Source organism: Gavia stellata, chromosome 25 (genome assembly GCF_030936135.1).
Source record: "Gavia stellata isolate bGavSte3 chromosome 25, bGavSte3.hap2, whole genome shotgun sequence".
Lineage (NCBI taxonomy): Eukaryota > Metazoa > Chordata > Aves > Gaviiformes > Gaviidae > Gavia > Gavia stellata.
Window position 1 is genome coordinate 5856533 of NC_082618.1, and position 26248 is coordinate 5882780.

Consider the following 26248-nt stretch of genomic DNA (forward strand, 5'->3'; position numbering starts at 1 on the left):
CTGTTGAGACAAACACTGTACCCTGGGGTGTGAACCTCAGCTTAACCCCTTAGTGCCACCTCCTTGTACAGCCTTTCCTGGTGACTTTGCATGTTCAATAGGCAGGGTTCGACATTTCACAAGTGGTGAAAATTCAGCCTGTCCCACATTACTCCAGCTTCCTGGGTATGACACAAGGCTGCAAGTGGAAGTTGCCTCAGATTCTCCATTTGCTTAATAAAAGCAGAACAGGAATTCCACGTGGAACAAAGTAGTGGATTTATTAAGAGTCCATCCACCATCCTCACACTTTGGCACACCACTTAAGGCTGTTTAAAAATACCATAAATGAACAGAAAAAGCACACAGCTAAAACCCAACCTATTTTCTGACTACAGGATAGAAGGCATTTAACCCTCCCTGTTCCACCATTGCTAGGAATTCCAGAAGTACCAGGAACTGTAGGTGGTTGCACAACAGATTTCAGCTCAGTTGAGTTTCCTTACAACAGCCCCTAGCACATTTCCAACACAACTGACTCTTACAGCTGGGCCTTGACACTTTCATCATTATCAGCTGAATGGGGGCAAAGAAAGGATTTACACCATCTGGGAATTACTCAGATGGACACTTCCCAAATTTCCCAGGCAAATGCCCCTGTTTTCCTCACAGAGTTTCTGATTCTCCAAAGTTGTCCCCAAACTATTCTGTGCCTTGAGAATGGCACTGGATTTTCCTCATGGCGCTCACTTCTCCACATTTCTCAGTAGCTTTTTTCCCCCCCACTCAGCCTTTTTTGGTGCTTTTCATTTCATCATGCCCGAGAGAGGTTTGATCAGCCCATAATCCATGCACCTTGTGAGGCAATCACGTGCTACATTAATGATGTGCTGCTTCTTGGGGTCATCTTCTTGCTTGGCAATGTATGTCAGAATCTCTAGGAGCTCCGTCTCCACCAGCTTCTTCGCTAGGTCTTTGTCAGCACTGATTAAGTTGAAAGCGATGACCAGTCCTCGGTGCTGTACTTCCATGTTATCGTGCAAGCAGAGCCTCTGCAGGATTTCAAGCCACTGGGTAGTCTTCGAGGGAAAGAGATCATTAGTATTGATCTGAAGAATACCTCAACCAAAAATGTGAGTTTGACAAAGCATTTCTCAGCAGAAGGAAGCTCAGGGACTCATGTCAGGTACGGTTATTTGACTCTTTAACTAAGGAAACCTGACTCCAAACTTTTGAACTCCATTTTTGTTATGCTAAAGTCAGAAGCTTTCATGGCACCGGCACCACATGGAACATGTTTCATGTTTAGGCTGCTGCATAATCTCTGTGCAAAGAATCTCATCAGAGTATTGACACAGCTGAGACAACCAGAAGCAGACCACTCACTCCCCCCACTGATTTTCCTGAGCCCCTCCTTTGGCTTGATTAATCATTTTTATTCTAACAAGCCCCAGTGTCCAACACCAGCTTGTGTGCAACATAACAGGCTTCATGAGTTCTCAACCACAGCTCTTCACAGATATTCAGCTATGCGGGGTCTGAGTTCTCAGGACCCACAGATCTGTGCAGAAAATTGAGATGTTTTGGGATCTGTAAAGCTCAATAGGTTATCTGTGAAGCTCTTCTCATTTCTGGGTGAAACAAGGTTTGGATTTCAGGTTATTTATCAAAAGCTTTAAGGGCCTACAGAATAATATTCTGCATTCCTAACCTTGCTTGACAGTTAGCATCCTGGACTTAGCTTGAGGAATAGCTATATAAAAATGTTTCGGCTCTGAGATGAAGTCTAGTATAACAAGGTGGGCTGGTTTACTTTGTGCAGGGATGGATTAGGAGCATGCACACCCAGGTCTCAGCTTCCCCACTAAGTTCCTCGCTATCAAACCGGTGGGCTACATCTTCCTTTTGAGAGGCATTTTTATGACTGAGCCAGACCCCTTCAAGGGTATGTCTACACTGCCAATAATCAGAGTTACGGTCTTACCACTTCAGTCGTCTTGGAGCAGAGTTTCTTTTGTGCTGCTGTAAGCATGGCCAGGGCTCCTGCCGCTGCAACCTGGACTTTCTCATCATCCTCACCACACAGTAACACCACCAACTTCAGCCGGTCATTTCCATCAGCCACAAACCGCTCTTGAACCTAAAAAAAGCCCCATGATATCCAGAGAGAGCATATTCAGGAATGCCTCATGGCAGCGGCTCACAAACCGGTGCACGCAGTCAAGTCCGAGATGCCCAGTGAGTTACCTCCTTGTTGACCACCAGGTTGCACATGCACTCTGTGGCTGCCTGTCGAAGTTGGTCGTGGTTCTCAAACATGTAGTTTTCAATATCTGGCAGGGCCCTCTCTTTGACTATCTTCATCCTGTGTTGAAGAGCAGTCAAATAAAAATACATCCTGGGACAAGCAATAACCAACTTACAAAATATTAACTGCAGACGGGGAAAGCCCTGAAACAAATCAGTGTCTGCAGCACTGGAGCTCATGACATGTGGTTCATTCCCTATCTAATGCAGATTAGGTTCATGTCTTTCCTCTTTCTAGAGGAAAATGTGCCACTCTCCTCTTTCTGGCTATTTTATTAATCTTTTAGTTCTGAGGCCTTTGCAGCTCTGCCAAAGGTAACTCAAACTGACCAATCTTCATAGTCCCACAAGAAAAGTGTTGAACTGAAATTCACATTCACCCCTGGGGAAGAAAAAAGGTCAAAATGTGTGGACGAAGCATTGTGGGACATGGTTTAATGGGCATGGTGGTGTTTGCTGGTTGATGGTTGGACTTGATGATCTTACAGGTCTTTTCCAACCTTAGTGATTCTGTGATTCCGTGAAAAAGCAGTTAAACTCACCTAAGTTTATCACTTCTTCCTGAAAAGTTAGTGAGACCTAATAGAGCCTCGTAATTCTGGAGGCCATCTCTCTCTGTGTTCAGCAGGCTGACGAGGGGCCTCACCACCTCGTACACCTAAGAACAGAAGACATGTCACCGCTTTTCCAGCTCTTGGATCTTGGCAATTTTCATTTGCTACAGGAATTATCCAGATTTTTTTAATTCTTTTTTTTTAAGCTTACCCTCTCCCCTGGGAATGCCATGTCTGGATTGGAGATAGCAGCAATTTTTGCCAGAGCATGAGAAGCCTTTATCTTGCCAACTTCTGTGCCTTCCACAGCCAGAGGTATCAGGGCCTGGTGACACACAGGAAAGCATTCAGTGTTCTGAGAATGTTTACAGGATTGCCTTAATATACTAAAATAAGTTAAAAATATCCCAAAGATGTGTCTGTTGAAGAAATAGGTCTGGACTGTAGCCCACAGTGATGTCTTGCTTTTGTTCTCAAATAGGCACCGCAGCAGAGCTTGTAGCTCACACACAGCTGTTTCAAGAAGATTTCTTCATTGGAGGCTTGCAGAGATAGGACTGGAGCATCAGTCTGGGCCCCAGGGGCTACAGCTCATGCTTTTCTGTCACCTTCCCTCACTGTAGATGTGTTGCAGGTTCCAAACAGACATTAACTGCGCATCAGGTTGGGCTACACACATAAAAGTAATCACCTTTCCACCGCCTTGAGCGACAATGGTCCCGCGGTCCTTGGGGTCTTCACACAAGGCAAGAAACACCCTGCAGAAGCACAGCATCACTTAGCGAAACAGCCACGCGGGACGGCAATAACCCACATCCCTCGTGGAAGGGGGCTAAGGCTTTGCAGGAGTGCCAGATCCACTGGGTAAATTCCAGATGTGTAACCCAGTGCCCACAGCACTCCAGGAGGAAGCAACAAATGGCACAGTAAAAAGTTTCCAGGCCTGGAAGATGAACTCTATTCCAGCCAAAACCAGTACAGAGGACTAGAAATTCAAAACGCATCCTAGCAAGGCAGCCCTGTAAGCCAGCTTCAAGGTCAGAACGTGGCTTTTTATGACATTGCTTAAGAAAATCTTTGGTTTTAAATCTTTTCTCCACCTCCCTTTCATCCCTCCCCCACAGGCAGAATGCACCACCCCTGGAACAAGGAGCCAGCCCAGGCGCCCATCTCAGTGGCACAGGGACTGGCCAGCACACCCAGCTCCCGCAACAGCAATGAAGGCACCTGGCGATGAGCTCCTTGCTCTGGTCCGTCAGTATGGCACTGTCCGCCCTCACCATGCAGGCCAAGGCAGAGACGACACCAGCTTTCAGCAGCCGCTTCACCCGCTTCACCACAAAATCCTTCTTGTCCTGAGGAGGGACATTGGAAAGGGATTAGCCCCTTAGCAGCTGCCATCTGCTAACTACAGCCAAGCCTGGATGGAGAGCAAAGCAATTTCAGCCTCGGCGACAGGAGACCTGAGGTCTGTGACAATGGATACACCAAAGAATCTTCAGATCCGAGCATCTCCTCCCAGCTCCCCAGCTGTAGACAACCTACTTTCGGATGCTCCTCAGGCACATGCTGCTTGGAGAATTTTGCCAGTTGCACCAGCTCTGGGACCAGCTCCTTGGTATCATAGCTGTTGGTACAGTTCACCAGTGCAGAAGCCACAGAATACAAGATAGTCTTGTCGCTTGTCTACGCAGAAAAATAAAAGCTTATGTGAGGGTGAGGAAGACATGGCAAGAAAACAGGTCCCTTAGGACTGCCATCATGGTGGTTTGCACTAGCTGAAGTGTTCTTAGGCTTATTTCCAGCTTTATAGCCCAGGGCAGGGAAAAGCAAAAGGTTTTATGGTCAAACAGGCTGCTTGACATCATCAGATGCTGTCAACACCTTGATGCCTTTAGTTTTCATGCAGTTGCTGACAGTAAAGGTTAAAGCAACCTTCCTCAGCCTTGGGAGGAAAGCAGGATAACAACCTTGAGGTGTCTCTGTGGCACAGGCAAAACTAGAGGTGAGGGGTTGGGGTCACATCTCCTCCTGCCTGGGGAGACAGTGTTGGGCTGGAGAGCTAGGAGAACTTGATGCTACTAGAGGAATGAGGGAAGAAGGTGAGGAGATAGACCTTGGCTAAGTCAAACATAGCTTGCAGCGCTGGCTCATCTTCGACAAAGTCATCTTTCACATCTGCATCGAGGGTTAGATATGCCAGCCCTTCCACAGCCCACTTCCTCGTCCGGGCATCAATGCTGGTGTTGCACAACCACCTGAAAGAGAGAAAAACATCCACATTTCTATCTCAGGAGCCAGGACTAATTTCTTTGGGTGAAGAGGGAGGAAAAACAGATCTTGAGACCCCAACATGTACTCAGGCTTTGCTGCAGCTCCTAAAGACTGTGGGTGCTTCCCTTGAGACATGACCTTCCTCCCATGGCCCAACTTAAGGGATCTAAACGCTGCAGGGAAAGACAGACCAGGGCAGCTAGTCAGCACTGCTCTGCCGCCACCATCACGTGAAACACGTGATGCACTGCTACCAGTGCCAGCAGCACTGATCACCCATTCAGTCACTTCTAACTTCATCCCACCTCCTTAGTTAGTCCACCTGGTAAATTCACCTTCAAGAGGTACTTTTGCATATCCTAGACAGCACTTGACCATGCTGTACCATTCTGGCAAAGAGGGAGGGACCGTGTCTGGTCTCTCACGTGGGAAGTGAGAAAGGGAGAAGGCTTATCTGGATATCGAGGCAGAGACAGTTGCCTGAGGCACGGAAGAGCTCCAGGTCCCAGTGCAATGGCTCTGGGGGCACTGTCAGCTGTCAGGCAGCAACAGTAAATGAAGGCAACGTGCAGGCAGGATCTCTGGGGAAAGGAGCATACTGTATTTCGCAAAGTATGGAACAACAGAAGGAAAAAGTAAAATCACTCACTTTCGGCACTGCTTGGCTAACTTCTCGGTAGACCCCTCAGCAAACTGCCGCAGTCCATAATCTGTACCTCCTGCTGAGCCCAGCTTGCAGAGACCCTGAGGAGAATGAAGAGGATACACCAGTGAGAAAGGTTCATTAATCCTCTAGTATTGCTGCCCCAAATCAGCCTAATCCCATATCTAAAGTCTGAAGTCAGGTCTAACAAAGAGGAAGCATCCTAATACCCAGTAGATCATTCAGCTTTTAGCACAGCGAAGAGGTTTTACACTCTTATCAGATGTCTTTAATGGAATATTAACCAGTTTTGCCTTCAAAGTTACCAATAATCCATGTGCTCGCTCCTCTGGTCTGCCATCTCCTCCTTCCTTGCAGGGAGAAGCACCATAGGCCATCCCCTGTCTGAGGTGAGTGAACCCAACACGTTCCCAGGACCACCTCCCTCTCCCAAGTCCAGGGTTAAGCTGGTGAGTGTGGCAGGTGATAAGAGATACGTGCTGCCATCCTTACCACCAGGGCTCGGATTTTGATCTTCTCATTCTTGGTCTTCTTGTAGATCTCCTTCAGGAGCGTCACCCCGTTGGAGATGATGAAGGTGGCCCGGCTCAGCTTGGTGGAGGCATGGATGAGGGCTTCCACAGCCACCAGCTGGTCAATCTCCCTCTCGGACCCACACAGGGCAACCATCATCTCCATGACTCCCTTCATGCCAAGCAGCTTGTTGCCCAAGTCAAAGGGCCCTTGCAGAACACCAGACACCATCTGGATGGCATGGAGTGTTTTATCCATGTCCTGTGGGTCGATTTTGCTCCTGCATGGGATAGAGGGAGTCAGTGTGTGGAAGAGTAGTTGCTTACACTTCTCATTCCCTTGAGCAGGGAACGTCCTCCTTCAGATTGTGAACTGAGCTCCACTGCCGAAATATATAGGTATCTGGGACACAGCTGAGCCCAAATCCATGCGAAGGCTGTGATCCAGCAGGTAAGAGTACAATGTGAGGATCTGAGGATCCCAGCTGAAGGATTCAGCAGGATCTCAAGCAAATCATTATCTCCCAGGGCCTCAATTTGGCACCTAAGTGGACTGCAAGTGCCTCATCTCATCCTTAAGACCTCCTGCTCCTGTGCCTCTGGGCCAGCTCAGCCCTGACTCACTTGATGTACTCCTCGCAGATCACCCGGTAGTTGTCACGCTCCGGGTCGCAGCGCAGGTCATCGTAGAGTTTATTTAGGAGGACGGAGGCAGTCAGCTGGGTGTTCTCTGTCAGTGGCAGGCAGTCAGGCATCTCAGGAATCTGGCCCACCACTTTCAGTATCTTTTTTAAGCCTGGAAACAATGGAGTGATACAGCTGCTGGAGGGGAGAGGGTCTGTACAAAACTCAAGATACTATTTGTTGGTTTCTTGCAGTGAAATAGCCAGCCTGGACAGTTTTCAATTACTTTGCAGCCTAATCACATAAGCCTGAAACAAAGACGACACTCAGATGTTTACTGGGGAGGAGTTCTGCTGGTGAGATTACAGGTTTGCAGCATCAGGCTTTTATCCAGCTCTCAGAGCGAGATAAGCAAAACTGCATTTGGTCGCTGGCTGGATCAGTTATTTTTGTCAGGAGGCATTAAACCTACTGACCTCCAAGGCTGGAGGCTTTGACTGAGGAAATGTCACTGATTTTCAAGTGATTCTGGATGTCTTAACCCTCCTTTTGCTAAAGTGTTATTAAATAACTTCTACCAAAATGGGAACACACATACGCATTGGAATTAGTATAAAAACACACCCCACACAAATCCCTCACCCCATTCCACTTTTAGAAATGACCGGTTTAAGGATCCAGCAAGCTCGGTAGGTGCTCATCTCATCCTAAGCTAGACAATTTATCCGAGCCGAATCCTCCTAACATTAGCAAGTACGTTGGAATAAACTAACCAGAGAAGTTAAGTCAGTCCTTTAGAAACTGAAAAATTCTTGTTCTCATACACAATTTTTTTTCTCTTAATCCTGTTTCCTGCTAATAAGTCTAACTTTGCTCCAGGCTTGCATGCACCCAAAAACCTGGAGAGGACTTATTTTAGAGAGGATCAGTTCTACAGGTATTCAGGCAAGAATACTCAGCTCCACATCTCCCAAACCAGAACAGGATGGAAGGGAAGGACTCACCATTGTCGATGACAAAGATGGTCCTGCTGTTGTCATGGTCTTTCAGGTCCTTCCTCGGTGTATTCTTGTTGAGGAGGTTGAGAGCTCGGTCTCGCCCTTGCCCAGATACCTTCTTACTGACCAGCATATCCAGCAAACGCATTGTGATCATCCTCAAGTCTTTTTTAGTATCTACACAGAAGCAAGACAGTAGCAGCCAGTTACAAGAAATTATCTTCAAAAGCAGGTGAACCCAGTGAAAACCATCCAAAGCCATCGCGTGGCTGGAACGTAGGTATTTAAGTTAACACCATGAGGATAAGAGCTGTGTGCAGGCTGTTACCCTGGACAGCTGAAGGGTAAAGTCCCCACGTCACCAAAGAACAAGGACATCCCAGGAGCGGAGCCCTCCCTGCTCGCCCCACTTCTCCTCCAGCAAGACTGAAGGACCACCAGGTCATGCACCCTTACCTAGCACTACAGCCTCCTCCTTCCCGCGATGCTCCTCTTTCCCCTGGCCCAGCAAACAGTCAGTGATGGTCTGCAGGAGGTTGCAGACAGCCAGGGAGATTTCTTCATTGTCTACAGACATCCACATACAAATGTTGTCAATGCCCAGGTAATGGAGAATGGCGGTGGCCTGGCCCCAGAAAGGAGAGAGCAGGGCAGCTGTTAGCAAGGGGAATGAGCCTTTCCTTCCTGCATGATTTAGAAAGGTCAGCCTCAGCTTGTACAAAGAAAGTATTTTCCTGGTTGAATCCTGAGTCAGTACAAGGCAGAGTTTTGCTTTTCATTCTTATTTTCATTTATAAAAAGACAACTCCTAAAATCTAGATTTGCCAGTACTGCAACAGACCATTTCCAACGAGGATGTTGAGATGAGCGTGGCTGGGTTGGGAAGAGGCTTGTTAACAAAGGTTGTTAACAAAGAGCCTGTTTGGTGCATGAACCCCACCCTGGCTGTGAGCACACCCAGTGTCATCACGCAGCCTGTCCCCCTACACGGTGGCACATCAGTAGTTCACGGGAGGCACGTTCAGAAGCACACTGACCTCACGGGCTTTGCAGAACAGCCTTTTTGCATATGACAATAGTTCATGTTTCAGAAAAAAAAATAAAAATAGGTCTCCACTGGACTGGATTTTTATCCAGTAGATTTTTGTTGTGTTGTAGTTGCCCCCCACTTCTTTGCGTTGTTACACTGACATTTTGCCCATGTCCATCTCCTGCTTCCAACCACATAACACAGACAGGGCTTCTTATGAGCCATTTCTTTACTGAGAGAGTGGTGAGACACTGGAATAAACTGCCCAGGGAAGTGGTGGAGTCACCATCCCTGGAGGGGTTCAAGGAACGTGTGGATGTGGCATTGTGGGACATGGTTTAGTGGGCATGGTGGGGTTTGTTGGTTGATGGTTGGACTTGATGATCTTACAGGTCTTTTCCAACCTTAGTGATTCTGTGATTGTGATTCTGTGATTTTACACTATATAAAAACAGTCTTGGTGTACAGTAAGATATTAGCTGGCTCAGAGACCCCTGGGACTTGCCTGGGACCCTTCCCAGGAACTTTAACTTTCTTGTAGACTCTCCCTGCTTTCTGTCATCTAAGCCTTGGACAAAACTTTCCCAAAGTTATTTATTGCTTTTCCGAGACCTGTGATGGAGGATGTGGATTTGACCCAGCCACGCTTCCCACAATGTATGTGGTAACAACTCGTCATAAGTTTTACTTCACCGGCACACATGAAGGCACTGTAGGGAACACATACGGCTTTGACCCCGGAGATCAGGAGCACAGTAACAGGGGCATTTTCAATAGTCTGGGTTAACCCCGCTTGCTTATTTGTATTTTTTTTTCCCAAAAAATTTTAAATTTTATTTGTAGGATTTAATTTTTCCCACTGCTCACAAACATTGTGAACTATTGCAATTTTCCACTCCCCCAGGTTCAAGGCAATAGCAGCGAAGGTCCTGAGCCCCCAGTTACTTACCCGAGCCTTATGTCCCGTGCACATGCCCGAAAGTGTCCTCACGGCTGCCAGGATCAGCTCAGCATTTTTGGTTTCTATCAGCTGCAGCAGCAAGCTGACCCCGTTGTTCTGGAAAATCCTCTCGGCACCTGCTTCTTCCCGCCCCAGGACTATGAGGTTGTTGGCAGCCTGGGTGGGAGACAGGAGAACGCGGGGTCAGCAGCACAGCCGTGCCGGCAGCCTCTGAAGCACCTCCGTGCAGCTCCGGGATGTGCCGGTGGGAGCTGTGGGGTGGCCACCTCCTGACAGATGCAGTGGACCAGCTCTGACCCCACCGGGCAGTTTCTCCAGGTGCATCTGGGTGATGGGCTTCGCTCTGCCCAAGAAAAGTGGGTCACTGCTTGGAGGGAAACATGGGGAAGGTGGTAGAGATGGGGCTGAGCAGAAGTCCAGTCTGATCCCACCTTTGCTATTTTGGGAGGTTGCCCCATCTTCCCAACAGCACAAGGATGATGCCTCTGGGGCATTTCCCCTCTTGGTTGTCTCTCCGAGTGCAGTTCATCTCCAAGCTCCTTACCTCGTCCTCTGTCTGGGGGAGGTGGGGAAGGGAACGCAGCCTTCTGCTCCTCGGGATGGCCTCTGACATTAAACAGCAATTTGTCCTGTCAAGTCCAGGACAGTTCTCACCTTTTCTCGCTTTTCTTTCTCGCTGTTCTCATCCAGCAGGATTTCAAACATCTTCTGCACCCTCAAGTCCGTGGAGAACTGAACGCGCAGCTGTGCCGACAGAGAGAGCATGGGGCATCAGAGGGAGAAAATCAAGGACAAGTCTTCCTTTATCACTTCAAGGACACCACAGACCCCCAAGCCAAAGGCAATTTAAGCTGAATAAGAAAACAGGCATTGCTTCTCAGCGATTAGTATCGATTACCCATCTCAGACTCGTGGGCATGGGCAGAGCCAGCCCTAAACCATCATTTGTGAGACCTCACGGTACCTAGTGATGCAGGGACTTCTTCACAGCACCCCCGTAAAGGTAACTAAGTCAATGTGGCAACTGCCAGACCCAGTCCAAAGCTGGTCCAGTTCCTTGCCAGGACCTTACCCAGACATTCAGGACCAGACCAGGCTCAGGAGTGAGCCGCCACGCTTTTCAATTTAACCATTCAATCTGATCCTCAGATTTACACGCATCAAGTTTGAACTTCCAGTTAATGGAGCCTATTTATCGCCCTACGTTGTTTTGAGTTTCCAGTATGACCAGCAATCCATTTGTGTAACACCGAGCACGGACTTCCCACACCCGGTCTGTGAACCTGGGACTGCTCCCCCGGCATTTACCTTCTCCTGGATGTCAGCCCCCAGTCGCCTCAGGGTCTCTTGGAAGTTTTTGTTGCGGGGTTCGATGGTGGCACATTTCTGAGCATCTTTGAACGCTTGGTCCAATTTCCCCAATTTTTCCAGAGCTTGGCTGCGCCGGTACAAGGCTTTGATATCCGAAGCATTGATGTCAATAGCTGTGAAAGTGATCCAAAACACCAGACATCAGAGTTGGCTTCTTGGAAATCCTCTGTGGAAACTGTGATTTGCTTTACAGTGACTACAGCGCCTCGAGACATAGTTAACGTTGTGAGTGAATCGGTACCTGATTAGCACCGATTGCACCAACACACTGAATTGGTGCATCTTCTTTTGAACCTCCATTAATTCCCTTGTGGCCTCAGCACTTGGCTGTTAGTGGACATCAAGGAGTAAGACCACAGTGCCCCAAAAGCAGATGTGAGAGCAGTACCCAGAAACGCAGCTCTCCTTTCTGAAAACAGCCCCCTCCTTACCTCTAGACGCATCCGAGGCTGCCTTGGCATATTCCTCCTGTTAAACCAGAGGGAAGGAGTGATTTGTTAGCAGTGGAATAGCAGGGGACGTCCCATTGCTGATGCACACTGTGACCTCTCTGTTTCCACTTACTAACAGGACACCCCAGTGAAACCAGCAGCAGCCGACAGAAGGAAAGATGGGGGCTTAGGTACCTTTTAACCACTGATGGGGGAAGAGGAAAAGGTCTGTGATGCAGGTGAGACAACATATGCTGATGACGAGGCAGCAGCCGACTGCGGGCAGTGATGGAAGAGGGGATACTCACAAGAGCCTATCTGCGCTTTGCTCTGGGTTGGTGTCACTTCTCCTGGATTAGTGAAAATCCAGGAACTTGCAAGCAATCTGCTAAAATCCCACTGCAGGTCGTTACAAGCTGACTGCAGGGAACGGAGACAATTTTGGTACAGATACCAATAACATTTTGTTTTGCTAAATATCCACGTCAGCTTCTCTCGTCCCTCTGCACCCCAACCCGTGGCTTTCGGAGCTCTCCCGTAAGCGCAGAGCCAGCTGGCTGCCAAAAGCTTTTGCTTCAAAGTGATTAAGTGGGACCGTCTCTGAGCTGAACCAGCGTGCTCAGCCCCATCAGGATTGAAGCAGGGAGGCAGCTTTACCGCTCCAGGACAAGCCCAGAACAAATAATTTCAGATCAGTTTGCAAACACTCTATTCAATAAATGGACAAACCACACAGGCCACAGCTGGCGAGCGCCCGTGGCTGCCTCCCTGCTCTCCCCTTGAGCACTGCCCAGGCAAACCCAGAGCTTTTCTCACCTTTTTGAGGAAACACGCTGCCCTGTTCCTGTACAGCACCGCCTGCAGCGCCTTGTCCTTGTTGAGCTTTATGGCTTGAGTGTAGCTTTGAACGGCTTTCTCGTAGTTGCTGGCCTGAAAATATTTATTGCCCTCCTCTTTCAGCTGGATGGGATCCTCCATCTGGAGAGCTTTAAGGAAAAACATCAATTTGTAGCCCATTTTCAGCAGCCTGTGTCACCGGGGTCGCCTGCCTACTCCATCAAGCTGAGTTTCACCATGAGACCGACGTATAATTAACACACCCATTAATAAAAGCAGCTTACCAGGCTGAAGAGTTTGGAAAATGAAGTCCTCAATTGCTCCTCAAGGCTATGGCTTCTCAGAAGCTTTTCGCACGGCTGTAGATCCTTAGGAATCAAGTAATAAAAGAAAGAAAAACAACAGAAAAGAAGACTTAAAGAAGTTTGCTGGCACCACAGAGGGTCCGTGTGGCTCAGGAAAGAGCTCGCCTCCCGCTCCAAGTTTGGGCAGGACCTGGCAGCTCCTGCTGCCTGTCAACGTCACCTGTCACCGCAGCCTGTCCCCGTCCTCGTCCCCCCCGTGCTATATAGTGCCTGGGGAGGGCTGCGAGCCAGGGCCCCCGGCAGCCCGCCCAGCTCGGGGGGGCACCTGCGTGGAAGCGGGCAGCACCTCTCTGCAGCGAGAGGGGATCCTCTCCCACCCACAGGGGCAAATCCCACCTTCCCTCTACCTGCAGAGCTGCATGGGGCAGGGGGAGCAGGAATGGGGGGGTTCATGCCAGAAAAACCCACGGCTGGGACGTCTGACCCCCGTCGCAGTGCTCAGACCCTTTTCCCTTTCTATTTAGGGAAGCATGAGACAGCTGAGCCTCGGGGACAAGCGGCCCCACGCCAGCAGCTGCGGCAGCACCCAGCACCTTCCAGAACGCCCCAGGACAGAAAGCTGACTCGCACCCAGCGCTGCCTCCTTCTCGCAGGGCTTTGGGAGCCCACCCCACTGCAAATCCCACCCGTGACTGGCACTGCCACCTCCCCTCATTTGGCAGCAGAGACTAACACAGATATCTGTACTGGAACATACTGGCCCACTGCTGTGATGAAAGTCTCAGGTCTCAATTTGAGTGACACCAGTAGACAGAGCAGCACTGAGCTCCAAAGACCTGAACCTTTCAAACCCTACCTTGTTTCCCAGGGGTCACAGTCCATCAGAAATTCTGCTTTGCGACTTATCTTCCCCCAAAATTCAGGCCTTGCCTTCCCAAGCGTACCTATGGGCATCCCAGCTATAAAGCAAATGGGGGAACTGGCAGTAGGGATGGGGAAATGACCAAGGGGAGCACGGGCTGGCCAGTATCAGGTCAGTTGCTCCGATCAGGCTTATGCCACAGAGCTGAACTATAGCAGACAACACACTTCCACACTGAGACACTGCCAAGAAAAAAAATTAAGTTCTCTTTAATACTGATGATCTGTGTTGTGGCTCACGGATTTTACGCAGCAAGAATTGGCACAAGACTGCCCTGTTTGGGTCTCCTATTTTATTCACCCTGCACCGACAGCACTGCCTGGTCCCTGGTATCTGGGCAGGAGGTGGTTGCAAAGCAATTTGGAAGTCCCTTTCACAGCATATCACCTGCAGAGCAGTTGCAGGTAGCTCAAACACCTTCATTCATTGGGGGTATGTCCAAGGCACAAGGACCACATCTGTGGAGGGTGTGAGAGGCCATCTCTGCCTTAGATAGACTCAGGACCATGGCTTTTCTAGGACTCACATGGACTAACATGCCAGAAAACCCTTTCCACATTGCTTTAGGTATAGAGGAAGAGTCAGCTTGCTTCACTTCGGTACTCATGGTGTACATAGCACAGCCTTTCTCAAGTTAGCCAGAATAAAGGCTTCATTTTCATGAATGGCAGCGCTACAGGTACTTCAAGTAAGCTAAGTTACAAAATAAAATTGTGTTTGATGCTGCTAATGTTCAAGACAGAGCTAAGAGTGGCCTGAGCTCCCCCTGGTCTGCGTTTTTGGGATGGGGTATCAGTGATTACACTGCAGTGGCAGGGAAGAAGAGCAGCTGCCCAGGACAGGGGGATCAGCCCCAGGAGTTACCTTATCCCTGTGCCTTCCCGCAGCTGGAGCAGATGTGTTAACGCCCCTGCCCCGGAGGGGCTGCAGCCTCAGCAGCAGCGAGTGTGGGGGGGCCTCTTGAGGCATCGGCTGAAGAAAAGCTTTTCCTTGGGAAATTCAAGTCCCAGGCGGCCAAAGAGGGGGACAGCCCCCCGGCTTCCCCTGCAGCGAGACCCTTTCGGGGACAGAGCTCTCCCCGCCTGTGGAACAGCGAAGACCCCCCATACATCTTCATTTTCCACCCTGCAACCCCAACTGCAAGCACCAGCTGATGAGTCTTGCCAAACCCAGCCCTGGGATCCCACCTTACCTTGCAGAGAGCTGGCAGAGGTCCATGGTGAAATTACCCTCCAGAAAATCCCAGGATGAGCTCCAGCATCTCTAGAGCAGCAGCAGGGCTAGTTGTGCTGAGCAGCCAGGGCTTGAGCTTTTCGCCAACCCAGCATTAGAGACCTTCTCCTTGGGTTAAAGCTGCACGCAATCCCTTTTAGAGCTGCCCCTCAAACCCCTAATGCAAGTGTAGGGCAGCTAAAGTGAGGGCGTAGAGCCCAGGTTCATCTCAGAAATAACTTCAGAAATTATAATTAAAGGGTTTTTTCCTATTCACAGCTGCTCTCCCAGCAAGCACTCAGCCCCCACCAGCTCTGCAGGGGACCATGAGTCTGCCCAGCCACACCACAGAATCACACAGAATCACTAAGGTTGGAAAAGACCTGTAAGATCATCAAGTCCAACCATCAACCAGCAAACCCCACCATGGCCACTAAACCATGTCCCACAGTGCCACATCCACATGTTTCTTGAACACCTCCAGGGATGGTGACTCCACCACCTCCCTGGGCAGTTTATTCCAGTGTCTCACCACTCTCTCAGTAAAGAAATTTTTCCTAATATCCAGTCTGAACCTCCCCTGGTGCAACTTGAGGCCATTTCCTCTTGTCCTACCACTTGTCACTTGGGAGAAGAGACCAACACCCACCTCCCCACAACCCCCTTTCAGGTAGTTGTAGAGAGCGATAAGGTCTCCCCTCAGCCTCCTCTTCTCCAGACTGAACACCCCCAGCTCCCTCAGCCGCTCCTCATCAGACTTGTGCTCCAGACCCCTCACCAGCTTCGTCACCCTTCTCTGGACATGCTCCAGCACCTCAATGTCCTTCTTGGAGTGAGGGGCCCAACACTGAACACAGTATTCGAGGTGCAGCCTCACCAGCGCCGAGTACAGGGGCACGATCACCTCCCTGCTCCTGCTGCCCACACCATTTCTGATACAGGCCAGGATGGCGTTGGCCTTCTTGGCCACCTGGGCACACTGCTGGCTCATATTCAGCCGGCTGTCGACCAACACCCCCAGGTCCTTTTCTGCGGGGCAGCTTTCCAGCCACTCGTCCCCAAGCCTGGAGCGCTGCCTGGGGTTGTTGTGACCCAAGTGCAGGACCCGGCACCAGCAGAGAGCCCAGCTCGGAACACAAACTATGCCTTTGACAGCGAAACGAGCCCTGCGCAGAAACACACAAGAGCTCTGCAAGAGAAAACTGGTGTAGCCTCACCTCTATCTCCTACTTCTTCAGTCTGTCTACACTTTTAAACTAACTAACAGCTAGCTAGCCCCCAGCCCCCCCAGCAGCAGCATCTGCCCACACCCCCCCTCAAAACCAGCCAGCCCGGGCTCTGGTTCCGTTATTTGTAGAGCCCGGAGCCGCAGCACCGCTGGCACCTGTGCTGATGGTCCCTGAAAGACAGCTGGTGCCTGGGGGGGCTGCTATAGCTAAGGGGGGAGCCCCATTTCTCTTCCCTTTGCTCTCGCTTTGCTGCAGCTCCCGAGCGGGCTCTGGTCCTCCCAGGTGCTCCCCCCGTGTCCCCGCCGGCACCGGGCTGTGCTGCGAGCTGAAACCCCCCGTTTGCCTGCGTGCCCCCCCCTCCAGAAGCACCCTTGGGTGTCAGCAGCCGGAGAGGTTTTTCCGTGCCGGGGCCAGCGAGGAGGGGAGAGGCTCCGGAGGGGCATTCGCGGGCAGGACCGGGCGTCCCGTTTGCTCGCAGGGTCGTTCTGGGCCCGGCGGAGGAGCGGGGGGGGGACACCAGGGTCGTTCTGGGCCCGGTGGAGGAGCGGGGGGGGGACACCAGGGTCGTTCTGGGCCCGGTGGAGGAGCGGGGGGGGGACACCAGGGTCGTTGCTGGGCCCGGCGGAGGAGCGGGGGGGGGACACCAGGGTCGTTGCTGGGCCCGGTGGAGGAGCGGGGGGGGACACCAGGGTCGTTCTGGGCCCGGTGGAGGAGCGGGGGGGACGACGACGACGAGGGTCGTTGCTGGGCCGGGTGGAGGAGCGGGGGGGGGACACCAGGGTTGTTGCTGGGCCCGGCGGAGGAGCGGGGGGCGGACGACGACGAGGCCCGGCGGAGGAGCGAGCGGGGGGGGGACCCTGCGCAGCCCCTGCCCGGGGAGCGCGGCGGCGGGTGGCAGCCGGCGGGTGCAGAGGCGGGGCGGGGGCCCGGCGGCGCGGCCGCGAGTTCGAGCCCAGCCCGGCCCTTCCGCTGCCGGCAGGAAGCGGGGGGGGGCGAGCGGGCCCCGGGGCAGGCTGGCCTGGGGTGCCTGGGGGAGCGGGAGGTGCGTTTGGGGCGCAAAGGGAGGGCAGGGTGGGGTGGGAGACTCGGCGTGGGGCTGTCCCACGGGCGCGTCTGGCGCGGAGGGCTCCGCGGGTGGGGGTGCCCCGCCTGCTGCGCCGCCCCGGGAGCGGGAGCTGCCTGCGGGATTTGGGGCGGTTCGGGCCGAAAGGGAGACTAAACCACCCACCCCAGCCACGGCCTGGGTGGTGTCTCTGCAGCTCCGGGGGCAGGCTGTGGCTTTGCTGCACGCGTGGGGTATGATCCGTGTCAGGACGGTGCCAAATCTGCTCTCCTGTCTCCTCTCCAGCCCCGTGGTGCTCCGTCCTGGGGGTGGCCAAGGACATGGTGGTCCTGCGGGCTGGGCTCTGCCCCGGTCTCACCCAAGAGATGATCCAGCTTCTCCGGGTGAACGGCATCAGGACTGGTAACGGGGCAGCAGCGGGGTCTCGGGTTGGGGAACGTCATTGCCTGCACCTTTGGGGTGGCACCCCACTCTCCTCCCGCGCAGGACCCATCGGCCAGGCTGGGTGGTCGGGGCTGTGGGGAAGGCCCTGGAAAACATCTCCTGCCTCTCTGGCTTTGGTTTGCAGCCCAGAAGCTGCAGCGAGGAGTTTTCTTAGAGCCCCGTAGCGAAAAGGAGGGTGGGCGCAGGTTGTCTGCCATGAGAACGCTGGGCATCGACTGCAGGAGCGTGGGGGGCTGCGGCTCCCGTCCCTGCACCCACATCATCCCCCACCCTGGAAGGGTGATGTTGGTGCAATATCCCTCCTGTGTCCTCTGTGCTGGATGTCTTCTGGGTCCCCCTGGTTGAATACGATGAGTCAAGATTTCTCCATAGGAGCGTGAGAGTGTTAGGACATAGAAGGGGTCTCTGCGGAGGCTCTCTGAGGGATGATCAATTGCGGCTTTTAGAAGGTATTTCAGGAGGGTTTGTGCATTTTCCCCCCTGAAAAATGCCCAGGCTCCTGGCACACTGCACCCTGGGCACCTCCTGCTCTTAGCAGGGAAGGAAAAGACTTCAGGTGGATTCTTTACTTGCTCTGAGAAACTTAGAGCTGAAAAATCCACCATTTTATTCTTGTTAAATGGGATCTGTGAGATCCTGTGTGTGCTGTAGCCATGGATGCTGTAATCCCCATTTTCCCTATAAGAACTGCTTTTCGCCATTATTGTTTTTTCAACCAATAACATACACATCTATGTGAAAAAATGAATCTTGGAGTGGTTCCTGAGATCAGCGATGGGGCCACTAGTTCTTCTCATTCTGTGGCTTTAGCCCTTCCTGGCATGCCCAGGGCTGGCGCTTTGGGTCAGTCACGGCCCCCTTGAGACTTTGGTACAGTGGCAGAAGGGGTTTCTCTTGGCTGGCCCCAGCTATCTAATGGCCCTGGGCAGCTCTTGAGCAAAACAGGGAGAAGTTTTACCAGCTTCTCTCCCTGATCTGTTTTGCCAGAAACAATTTGTTTTGCAATGGGCGGTGGGGCCATCTCAGAGGGAAAACTCCGATACTCCATTTTGTGGGGCATCCTGCTCACCCACTGGCAGAGGGCACAGACATTCTGCCTGTTGGTGCAGGCAGGCTTTGTCTAAGCTGGTCGTCTCTTTGGTGTTCGTAGCCTGTCCAGGTTTGGATTCCAATTTCTTGTCCCTCATGTTATTTGCAGTGATAGACTTTGTGTCATCAGACCTGGAGGACGTTGCCCAGAAGTGTTCCCTGTCTTACAAGGTAAGGGGTGACTCCCGAGTCCTGCTGTGTTAACTGGGGAGCTCAGAAGCTGATCAGCTCACAGCTTGGATGGGCTTGTCTGGGGGGACCTTCTGCAGGGGACATTGTTGGCCCTGGACTTCCTCAGTCCCGTTTCCAGACACCTCTCTGCCCACCAGGCACTGGTTGCAGTGAGACGTGTGCTCCTGGCCCAGTTCTCTGCCTTCCCTGCCAATGGAGCAGACCTCTACGAGGAGCTCAAGAGCTCCACGGCCATCCTGCCCACGGGGAGCCCAAGGTGGGTACATCGCCCAGCGAGCCAGCAGGTCTGCTCGGGGCTGGGCTTGCTGCAAGAGGCCACGGCTGCCTAGCGCAGGCTTTGGGTTTCAACATGGTGATGCCCTGAGCAGGCTCGGTGGTGTCCACACCATCCCCAGCAGCTGTTTTAAAAACTTCCAGCCACAGCCTGGCTCTGCCTTTTGTGAGCAAGAGGTGATTATTCTTCATGTCCTGTGAAAGCAAAGCCAGCTGGTCTGTGTCCCTTGAGGGAATGACATTGCTGTTGTCCTTGTGGCAGCCTGCTCGCCTTTTGGGAACTGGTTGTGTGTCGCGCTTCTAGACTGGAAAACATGCTGCCTTCAGCCTTTCCCTCGAGGGCTCCAGAGAGGAGAGTTATGGATCTGGGAGGACTGTTGAGTGATGATGGTCCAAACTGTCTAGATCAGGCATGGAAATGAGTTACTCTACTGCGTGTCCTTACTACTTTCCTCCCGTCCCCTCGCTGGGTTCAGTGACTATGCAGAGAAACCCTGGGTATTCAAACCTTGCTCCCAGGACCACAGCTCTTCTCCAGCTCAGGACTGTCCTCTTGTAGCCCCTACATTGCAGATCTGCTGTTGCCCGCAATGTGGAGAGAGCTAGGGATGGGAGGGAAGGAGCAGAGCCTGAGGAACTTGTCTGCCTTTGGGAAGGGAATGCTAGAAACTGCTGCCTTCCAATGCCCCTGCCATTCTGGCTGAAGATGTGTTGATAATCCCACCTGGTGTTCAACCCGTAGCCTGGACCAGCTGCTAGACTCCGGGCTGTATACGGGAGAAGTGACGGAGCTCATGGGAGTGCCGGGCAGTGGGAAGACGCAGGTGAGTGGGACAGAGGAGGGGAGAGGACAGGTAGGGCGAAGATGCCTTCGGGCACGCGAAGCAGAGGGACCTGGGAGGGTTGGCTGATGCCTGGTACCTGCCTCTCCAGGTGTGCCTGGGCATTGCAGCCAGCGTGTCTCTCAGCCTCAAGCAGCATGTCCTGTTTCTCGACTCCACGGGTGGGTTCACTGCCTCCCGTCTCTACCAGATGCTTCGAGCCCGGGCAGAGAACGAGGAAGAGCAGGCAAGTTCCCCTGGAGCTGATCCTGCTGCTGCTCCTCCACTTGTGCCTTGGCTCTTGCCTGCAGACAAGCCCCAGAGACGTTTTTTCTGTCCAGCTCTGCCTTTGTCCCCATGGGCTTTTTTGGGTCCAAACTCTTCCTCCCATGGCTGGGTGGGTGCTGTGCTCAGGGACAGACACTACACTTTGTGTTTTTTTTTTCCTTGGGGAGAAGAGGAGGGCTTGCTGTAGTTGCTCACGCTTTTGCTCCCCGAGCCCAATCCGCATCGCTGCTTCCATCAGTGCAATGGGGACAACAGTGTTCATGGGGTGGAGGCAAATGTGGAAGAAATAAGGGTCCCTGTCTCCATGGCATGGTATAAATGTGAAGAGCTGGTAGCAGCTGGGCAGGAGGAATATGGTGGGTCCTGGAGGGGATGAGGCTGTTGTTGATGCCACTTTGTGCCACAGCTGGAGGCTCTGCAGCGGATCCAGGTGGTCCGTGTGTTCGACATCTATGAAATGCTGAGTGCCTTGCAGGAGCTGCGGGATCGCCTCTCCCAGCAGGTAGAAGCGACGCTCCGGGCCCTTTCCCTTCCCTAGAGCTGCAAATAAAGCCGGGAGGCTTGTGCCTGATGAGTGACACCAGATCTGGGGTGACACCCCGTCCTGGGGACATTCGAACCTCTGTGCAGCTCATGACCTCAAACTGCTGGATTTGTTACTCCACGTTGCACACGGTGCCTCCTTCTTTCAGGTCGTGAGCTCCATGGGATCTCTCAAGATCGTGGTGATCGACTCGGTCTCGGCCGTGATCTACCCGCTGCTGGGTGGCAAGCAGTCAGAGGGTGAGCTGCTTTGTTAGGATGTGCAATGAGGTTCCAGACCTCTCTGCTTGTCCTGAAGAGCATCTTCCTCCCATGCATGCTGTGCCTGGAGGTGGGGCAGGATGGATGTGAGTGCAACTGCTCCCAGCTTTTCCTTTGCAACTGGATAAAATGGGAGTCTGTTTGCAGTGTTATTGGCAAACATTCAAGCTGGCTGTGGCTGTGCAAGCTCCTGCCAGTGGTCTGAAACCCATCCAGAGGACAGAGAAGGCACTGAACTGTTTGCTCACAGAGTAAAACCTCTGCTTACAGTGTCACAGATACGTGGTGGTTGCTGGCAGTTTGCAAAGCTCCCCGAGACTCTTTCCGCCAGAAAGTGAGGGGCTTTCTGCTGGCTGAGATACTAAGGAGGCCCCTCAAACACCTTCCAGAGGGTCTTGCACACCTTGGTGGCAGCCAGTGCCGTCACAGGAGGTCCCCTTGACCACCGACTGTAGGAAATGAAGCTGTGAGCTGGAGAGAGGGGTCCTGTACCTGCTAAATCAACCTGGCTGGGTTTGTCTGGAGTTCCTGGTGCTTTTGTAGGTTTTTTTGGCCTCAGGGCTTCTAAGATGGGAAAGGAAGGGGTTGGAACAACTTGGGGATTGGTCTGTCCATGCTACATCCATTCAGCTGAGGTGCCCTGGAGTGTGTGAGTGCAGTGGGTACATCGGGGTGCTGGTAACGGAAAAGGTTGAAGGTGCCCATGAACACCAGCACTGGCACTAAATCTAGTGTTCATGCAAATCTAGATGTCATCTGCCTCCAAGGTGCACTTTGGGGGCTGGTCCCTCTGTTTCAGTTGATCCCCAAACGCCCAACTGCTTTGTCCTCCTCCAGGTTTGGCCATCATGATGCAGCTGGCCAGGGAGCTGAAGACAGTGGCCAGGGAGTTCAGCCTTGCTGTTGTGGTGAGTGTTGCTGTGCCCTGTCCTTCACGTGCTGCCGTATGCCATGGTGAGGAGCCCTGTAGAGCCTCTGCTTCTCTGCAGCCCGTGGATGTCTTATTCCAGCAAGTGTGGAGCAAGAACAGGGCTGATTTGCTGCCTGCTTTTATTGCTGTCCTCAGCCAACACGGCATTCACTCGATTGAGCAAGGTAGAGTTAAGTACGGACAGATGGAAAGGTTGTTTGTATTTATTTTTGATGTAACGCCATTCATTTAAGGGGCTGGCCAGCTTACTAAGTAACCTCTTGCTTAGTTACCTTGGAGGAACTGCAGGGCATTGCATCATGCAAAACGAGCTGGGGGCTGGAACGGGCCCTGCTCTGGTCTTCCCCAACCCTTGGCCAAGCAACTGCATTTGCTTCAGTGCACCCAGACAGGTTGCTGGGACCACAATTAATGTGTTTGAATTGGGAAGGGCACGACAGAAAATGGTCCTGTGCTGAACCTGGCACTGGAAGGTGTTGAGACAGTCCTGCCCTTTGCTATGATTAATGATAAAGTGACAAGGAGGGGGTGCCTGGAGGGATGCTTGGAGGCTCCAGGTTAAACTTTGCAGGTGGCTTCAGCACCAGGAATCACTGCAGCTTGCAGATATGAGCGAGCTCCTACCTGAGTACATGTCTGGGACAGTTGTGTGGGCTGCATTTAGAGGGGATGGCATGGGTGTGCCAAGAAGGAGGGCTCAGGATGGAGAAGAAAAGTCTTCGCAGAAGTTGCAGACTGGCCATTATCTCCCGGTGATCTCTGGTGTTCCATTACACTGAGTGGCACTGCTTTTCCCCGGCACTAAGCCTGTTTTGTGCTGCAGGTGACTAACCAGGTGACAAGGGACAGCAGCACCGCTCCACTGAAGCCAGCCCTCGGCCGCTCCTGGAGTTTCGTGCCCAGCACCCGGGTGCTGCTGGAGAGCAAAGAAACCACCTGGGAGAAAGCCACCACGCAGCGCGTCGCTTCCTTGGCAAAGTCACCCCGGCAGGTGAGGCTCCCTGGAGCAGTCCCTCTGGTAATGGAGAAGAAGCTATATGGGACATGGATGTGGCTTCGGAGCAGAGGAAGGCCCCTTCCGGGGGTAGGGCAGGATCAGGCCTCGCTGGGTGATGCGTGACAATGGGACAGGAGCAAATGCAGCCTGGTTGTATGCTATGGAAGAGAAGAGCATCTGTTCCCAACAGCCTGAGCCTGTACTTATAGGCACGTTAAATGAGTGGCACCACTTCCAATCCAGGTCACAGTGTTCCTCCTGCTTGTCTCGCTCTCCTGATGGTGTATGGGCAGTGAGGATCCCACGGAGCTGGCTCCGACACCTGCAGAGGTGACTTTGGCTTGAATCCTGCCTATGTACGGGGCAGCGCTGCCTGAGCCTCCTGGCTCCGAGCCCGCTCTGTGGTCTGATCCAAATGGGTTTGGATGTGGTCGCGTGCTGGGCAGCGCAATGCATCCTGGATGTGCTAAATTACAATGTGTCTGGGGATATCTCGGAGCAAGATGTTCTTTCTTTACTAAATTGCATTCTCTATTTGTATCTGTGTTCAGCAAACCCGGTTAAAATGAGGGCACCAGCAGAAAGACATCCTCAAGGGGATGTAATAGGGGATTTTTGGCTCTGGGCAGGTGATGGAGTGGTGTATAGGTTTGCCCGTAGAGTCCCAGCAGCGTGAGGTTGAGCTCCTGTCTGTTTCTCCTTGCAGCCCACAGGGATACAGGTGGAGCTGGATATCGGCAACAGTGATGTGCAGGAGCTGAGCCCAGCAACACCCACCCAGGGGCTCTGATGCAGGCGGAAAAGCAAATGTCAAGGTCCAAGAGAACTGTAAAAAAGCAGGCGAGCACACTGAAGGTTTTACAGACTGTTGCTGAGAGTCCTGCAGCCCCAGGAAGGACCAACATGAAGAAGCTCTTGTTCTTCTGTGCTGGGGAGAAAGCGAGCGTGGGGTTCCTCAGAGATCTCCTTGCCTCAGCAGATGCAGCCCATGGTGGCTGAGCTGTGTGGGCAGCACGACAGCCAGGTCCTCTCCTCCGCTGCAGGCTTGTCTCCAAGCAGCAGAGCCAGCCCTGTCCTAAGGTGTGGGCTTGGGGCCAGCTGGCGTGTCCCCGCACAAACCCATGACTCCTCGTGCTGGGTTTGTTCCCCCCATAACTCGCTGCCCTCTGGTCCCGGAGCTCTGACGGTCCTTGGGCAGCCCACAGTGGTCTTGGTTCAGAAATAAAAATAAAAAGATGTTGCACACTACTGTGGTTGTTGGGAGCTGGAATTCAATTAATGGCAACTGCTGTTAACTTAATTAAAATTTTGAGGTTTAGTCCCTAGCAGGACTGGGTGGGACAGGCTGCTGATGAGCAGGGACATAATCGGATGCTTGATTTGACCTTCTCCCCAGAGTTACACCAGACCCTGGAGGGACCTGCTGGTATTTTTGGGGCACTGCTGTGCTGCATAAAGAATTGCTGTTAATTGATGGAGGTTATGGTCTGGATCGGCTGGGGTGGACGAGTCCTGACTGACACCAGCTGGCCCTGCCTGATGCTCAAGGACCTACTCAATGGCATGTGAAGTTTAAAATAATCTCTCCTTGCCCCAGTGCTTTCCAGCTGCTCTCGCCTGCTCTGGGCACCCTCCCGGGGGCTTGTGCAGTGCCAGGGAGGAGATGGGAGGCTGGGATGGAGCGTGGCCTCTCCTCTTGATCCCAGATGTCTTGGACACCCTCGTCCTCTGCTTAATAAGAAACCTCCTTGGCAGGTGAGCTGCGTTAGGGCTTGTACCTCCGAGGCTGCTCATGTAGATGGTGGGGGCTGGGACTCATCAGGGCATGCTCATTAAACTAATAACACAGCAGTACAGCTCCTGGAGCCTTCTAAGGCTGTGCTGGGCAAAGAGGAGTCTGATTTAGCCAGAACTTGGGTGCTGATTTCTCCAGAGCGGACATAAACTGTACAGCCCTGTATTCCTGAGCAATAGCTGCTGTAGGGAAGGTGCAGCTAAAAGGGGTATGTGAACACACACTTTGGTTTCCCAAGAGGCAGTGCCAGGTCTCAGCACAGATTTTTATTTTGCACATCCGTCAGAGCCGTGTTTCCTGTGAAACCGAGCTCCTGGTGCTCCCAGGGCTGTGGTTTAGGGGGCAGGTCCCACCTCCTCCATCGCGGCCACCGCAGCCCTGTGGATGTGGCTGTGGGAAAGGCCGTGCTCCCAGCAGGTCCTGCCCGAGGAGGGGAATGTGCCAAAGCTGTACGTTAAAACAGTTTTCAGTAAAAATAAATGTATTTTAAAGTTGTGGATTTATTCGCATTTCTGGGACTTCCAAGCTTGGGAGGGGAGGTTTGGCCCCAGGGATTGCAGCCTGGCTCGCTGGGGTGAGGAAGAGGATGGTTTTCCCACCCGCTGGAGACCCATGCTGATGTGGCTAGTTCTTACAAGCAGAAAATTTAGCTTGTTATGTCTCTTCAAGCTGTGAATAAACAGCTGGTATACACTAATTTCAGTCAAAACTGCTACTATTTTCGCTCTCTGCCTAATGCTCCTTTTCTGTAGGGAAAGCAAAGCTCTCACAGGGGAGTGTGGAGCAGGGGAAAAGCCAAACAGAAACCTCTTTTAGTTATATTTGAACCAAGAGGGCTTTCTCACTGTCTCCTTCCCCTAATTAGCAGGAAGACGAGAAGGGGAACGGCCTGCTTTGAACCCTGCGTCAGCCTCGGTGCGAGACCAGCCATGCACCCAGTGCGCATCTTCGCCGTGGCCCCCGGGAAATGACAGCAGAGACTGCGGTCTTGCACTTAGTCACCGGGGAGCAATCATGGGACCGTGATTCAAAGGGGACGGTACCAGTCGGTCGGGAAGAGACTGGGGAAAGGTGATGACGCTCAGGCTGTGCTCCCCCAAACCTACCCATCCCGGGGTTTTGGGTATAGCCGTGACCTGGGGGGATTTCCTCTCCTTGGCAATCAGCTAATTGCAGCTGCGGGAGTTTTATGCCCTTTTGGGAAACAGCTGGGTAGGTCGGGGAGGTGGTGTGATATGGGGCACGGCTGAGCTTCGGGTGGCAGCTCCTCCGCTCCTGGGTTCGCCGCCGAGGTAGGCAGCGTGCGTGCGGGGTGATGGCGACGTCCTGAATTTCCGGCTG

At 52.5% G+C, this 26248-nt stretch overlaps 2 protein-coding genes across 3 annotated transcripts; one reads left to right on the forward strand and one right to left on the reverse strand.

The window, feature by feature from the left end:
- Window positions 1-241: 241 nt before the first annotated feature.
- UNC45B (unc-45 myosin chaperone B) lies at window positions 242-13036 on the reverse strand. Its single transcript, XM_059829077.1, has 20 exons — window positions 12827-13036; window positions 12522-12691; window positions 11706-11742; window positions 11212-11387; window positions 10558-10647; window positions 9892-10059; window positions 8369-8537; window positions 7919-8089; window positions 6915-7086; window positions 6271-6571; window positions 5764-5858; window positions 4957-5098; window positions 4386-4526; window positions 4068-4195; window positions 3532-3598; window positions 3052-3165; window positions 2829-2944; window positions 2227-2344; window positions 1964-2119; window positions 242-1058 (listed from the first exon to the last, which is right to left on the reverse strand). Exons 2-20 carry the CDS (start codon window positions 12681-12683, stop codon window positions 786-788), a joined length of 2796 nt encoding a protein of 931 aa, XP_059685060.1. The 5' UTR covers window positions 12684-12691; window positions 12827-13036; the 3' UTR covers window positions 242-785.
- A 4193-nt stretch (window positions 13037-17229) lies between these two features.
- RAD51D (RAD51 paralog D) lies at window positions 17230-24365 on the forward strand. 2 transcript variants are annotated; one of them, XM_059829238.1, is made up of 11 exons: window positions 17230-17252; window positions 17559-17675; window positions 18916-18977; window positions 19136-19254; window positions 20014-20095; window positions 20205-20339; window positions 20787-20882; window positions 21073-21163; window positions 22022-22092; window positions 22939-23106; window positions 23819-24365. In XM_059829238.1, the coding sequence occupies exons 2-11, from the start codon at window positions 17594-17596 to the stop codon at window positions 23900-23902; spliced, it is 990 nt and encodes a 329-aa protein (XP_059685221.1). In that variant the 5' UTR covers window positions 17230-17252; window positions 17559-17593; the 3' UTR covers window positions 23903-24365. The 2 variants fall into 2 exon arrangements, with proteins under 2 accessions (XP_059685221.1, XP_059685220.1); XM_059829237.1 differs by lacking the exons at window positions 22939-23106; window positions 23819-24365 and having other exon boundaries at window positions 22022-22551.
- The last annotated feature ends 1883 nt before the right edge of the window (window positions 24366-26248 follow it).

Excerpts from the sequence above, each read along its gene's own strand:
- UNC45B (XM_059829077.1), bottom strand. The coding sequence starts at position 12,683 with ATGGAGGATCCCATCCAGCTGAAAGAGGAGGGCAATAAATATTTTCAG. Across the intron at positions 3,166-3,531 it reads TCGCTCAAGGCGGTGGAAAG|GCCCTGATACCTCTGGCTGT; the intron begins GTGATTACTTTT and ends GTGTGTCACCAG. Across the intron at positions 2,120-2,226 it reads ACCTGGTGGTCAACAAGGAG|GTTCAAGAGCGGTTTGTGGC; the intron begins GTAACTCACTGG and ends GGCTTTTTTTAG.
- RAD51D (XM_059829237.1), top strand. The coding sequence starts at position 17,594 with ATGGTGGTCCTGCGGGCTGGGCTCTGCCCCGGTCTCACCCAAGAGATG. Across the intron at positions 17,676-18,915 it reads GGTGAACGGCATCAGGACTG|TGATAGACTTTGTGTCATCA; the intron begins GTAACGGGGCAG and ends TGTTATTTGCAG. Across the intron at positions 20,096-20,204 it reads CGGGCAGTGGGAAGACGCAG|GTGTGCCTGGGCATTGCAGC; the intron begins GTGAGTGGGACA and ends CTGCCTCTCCAG.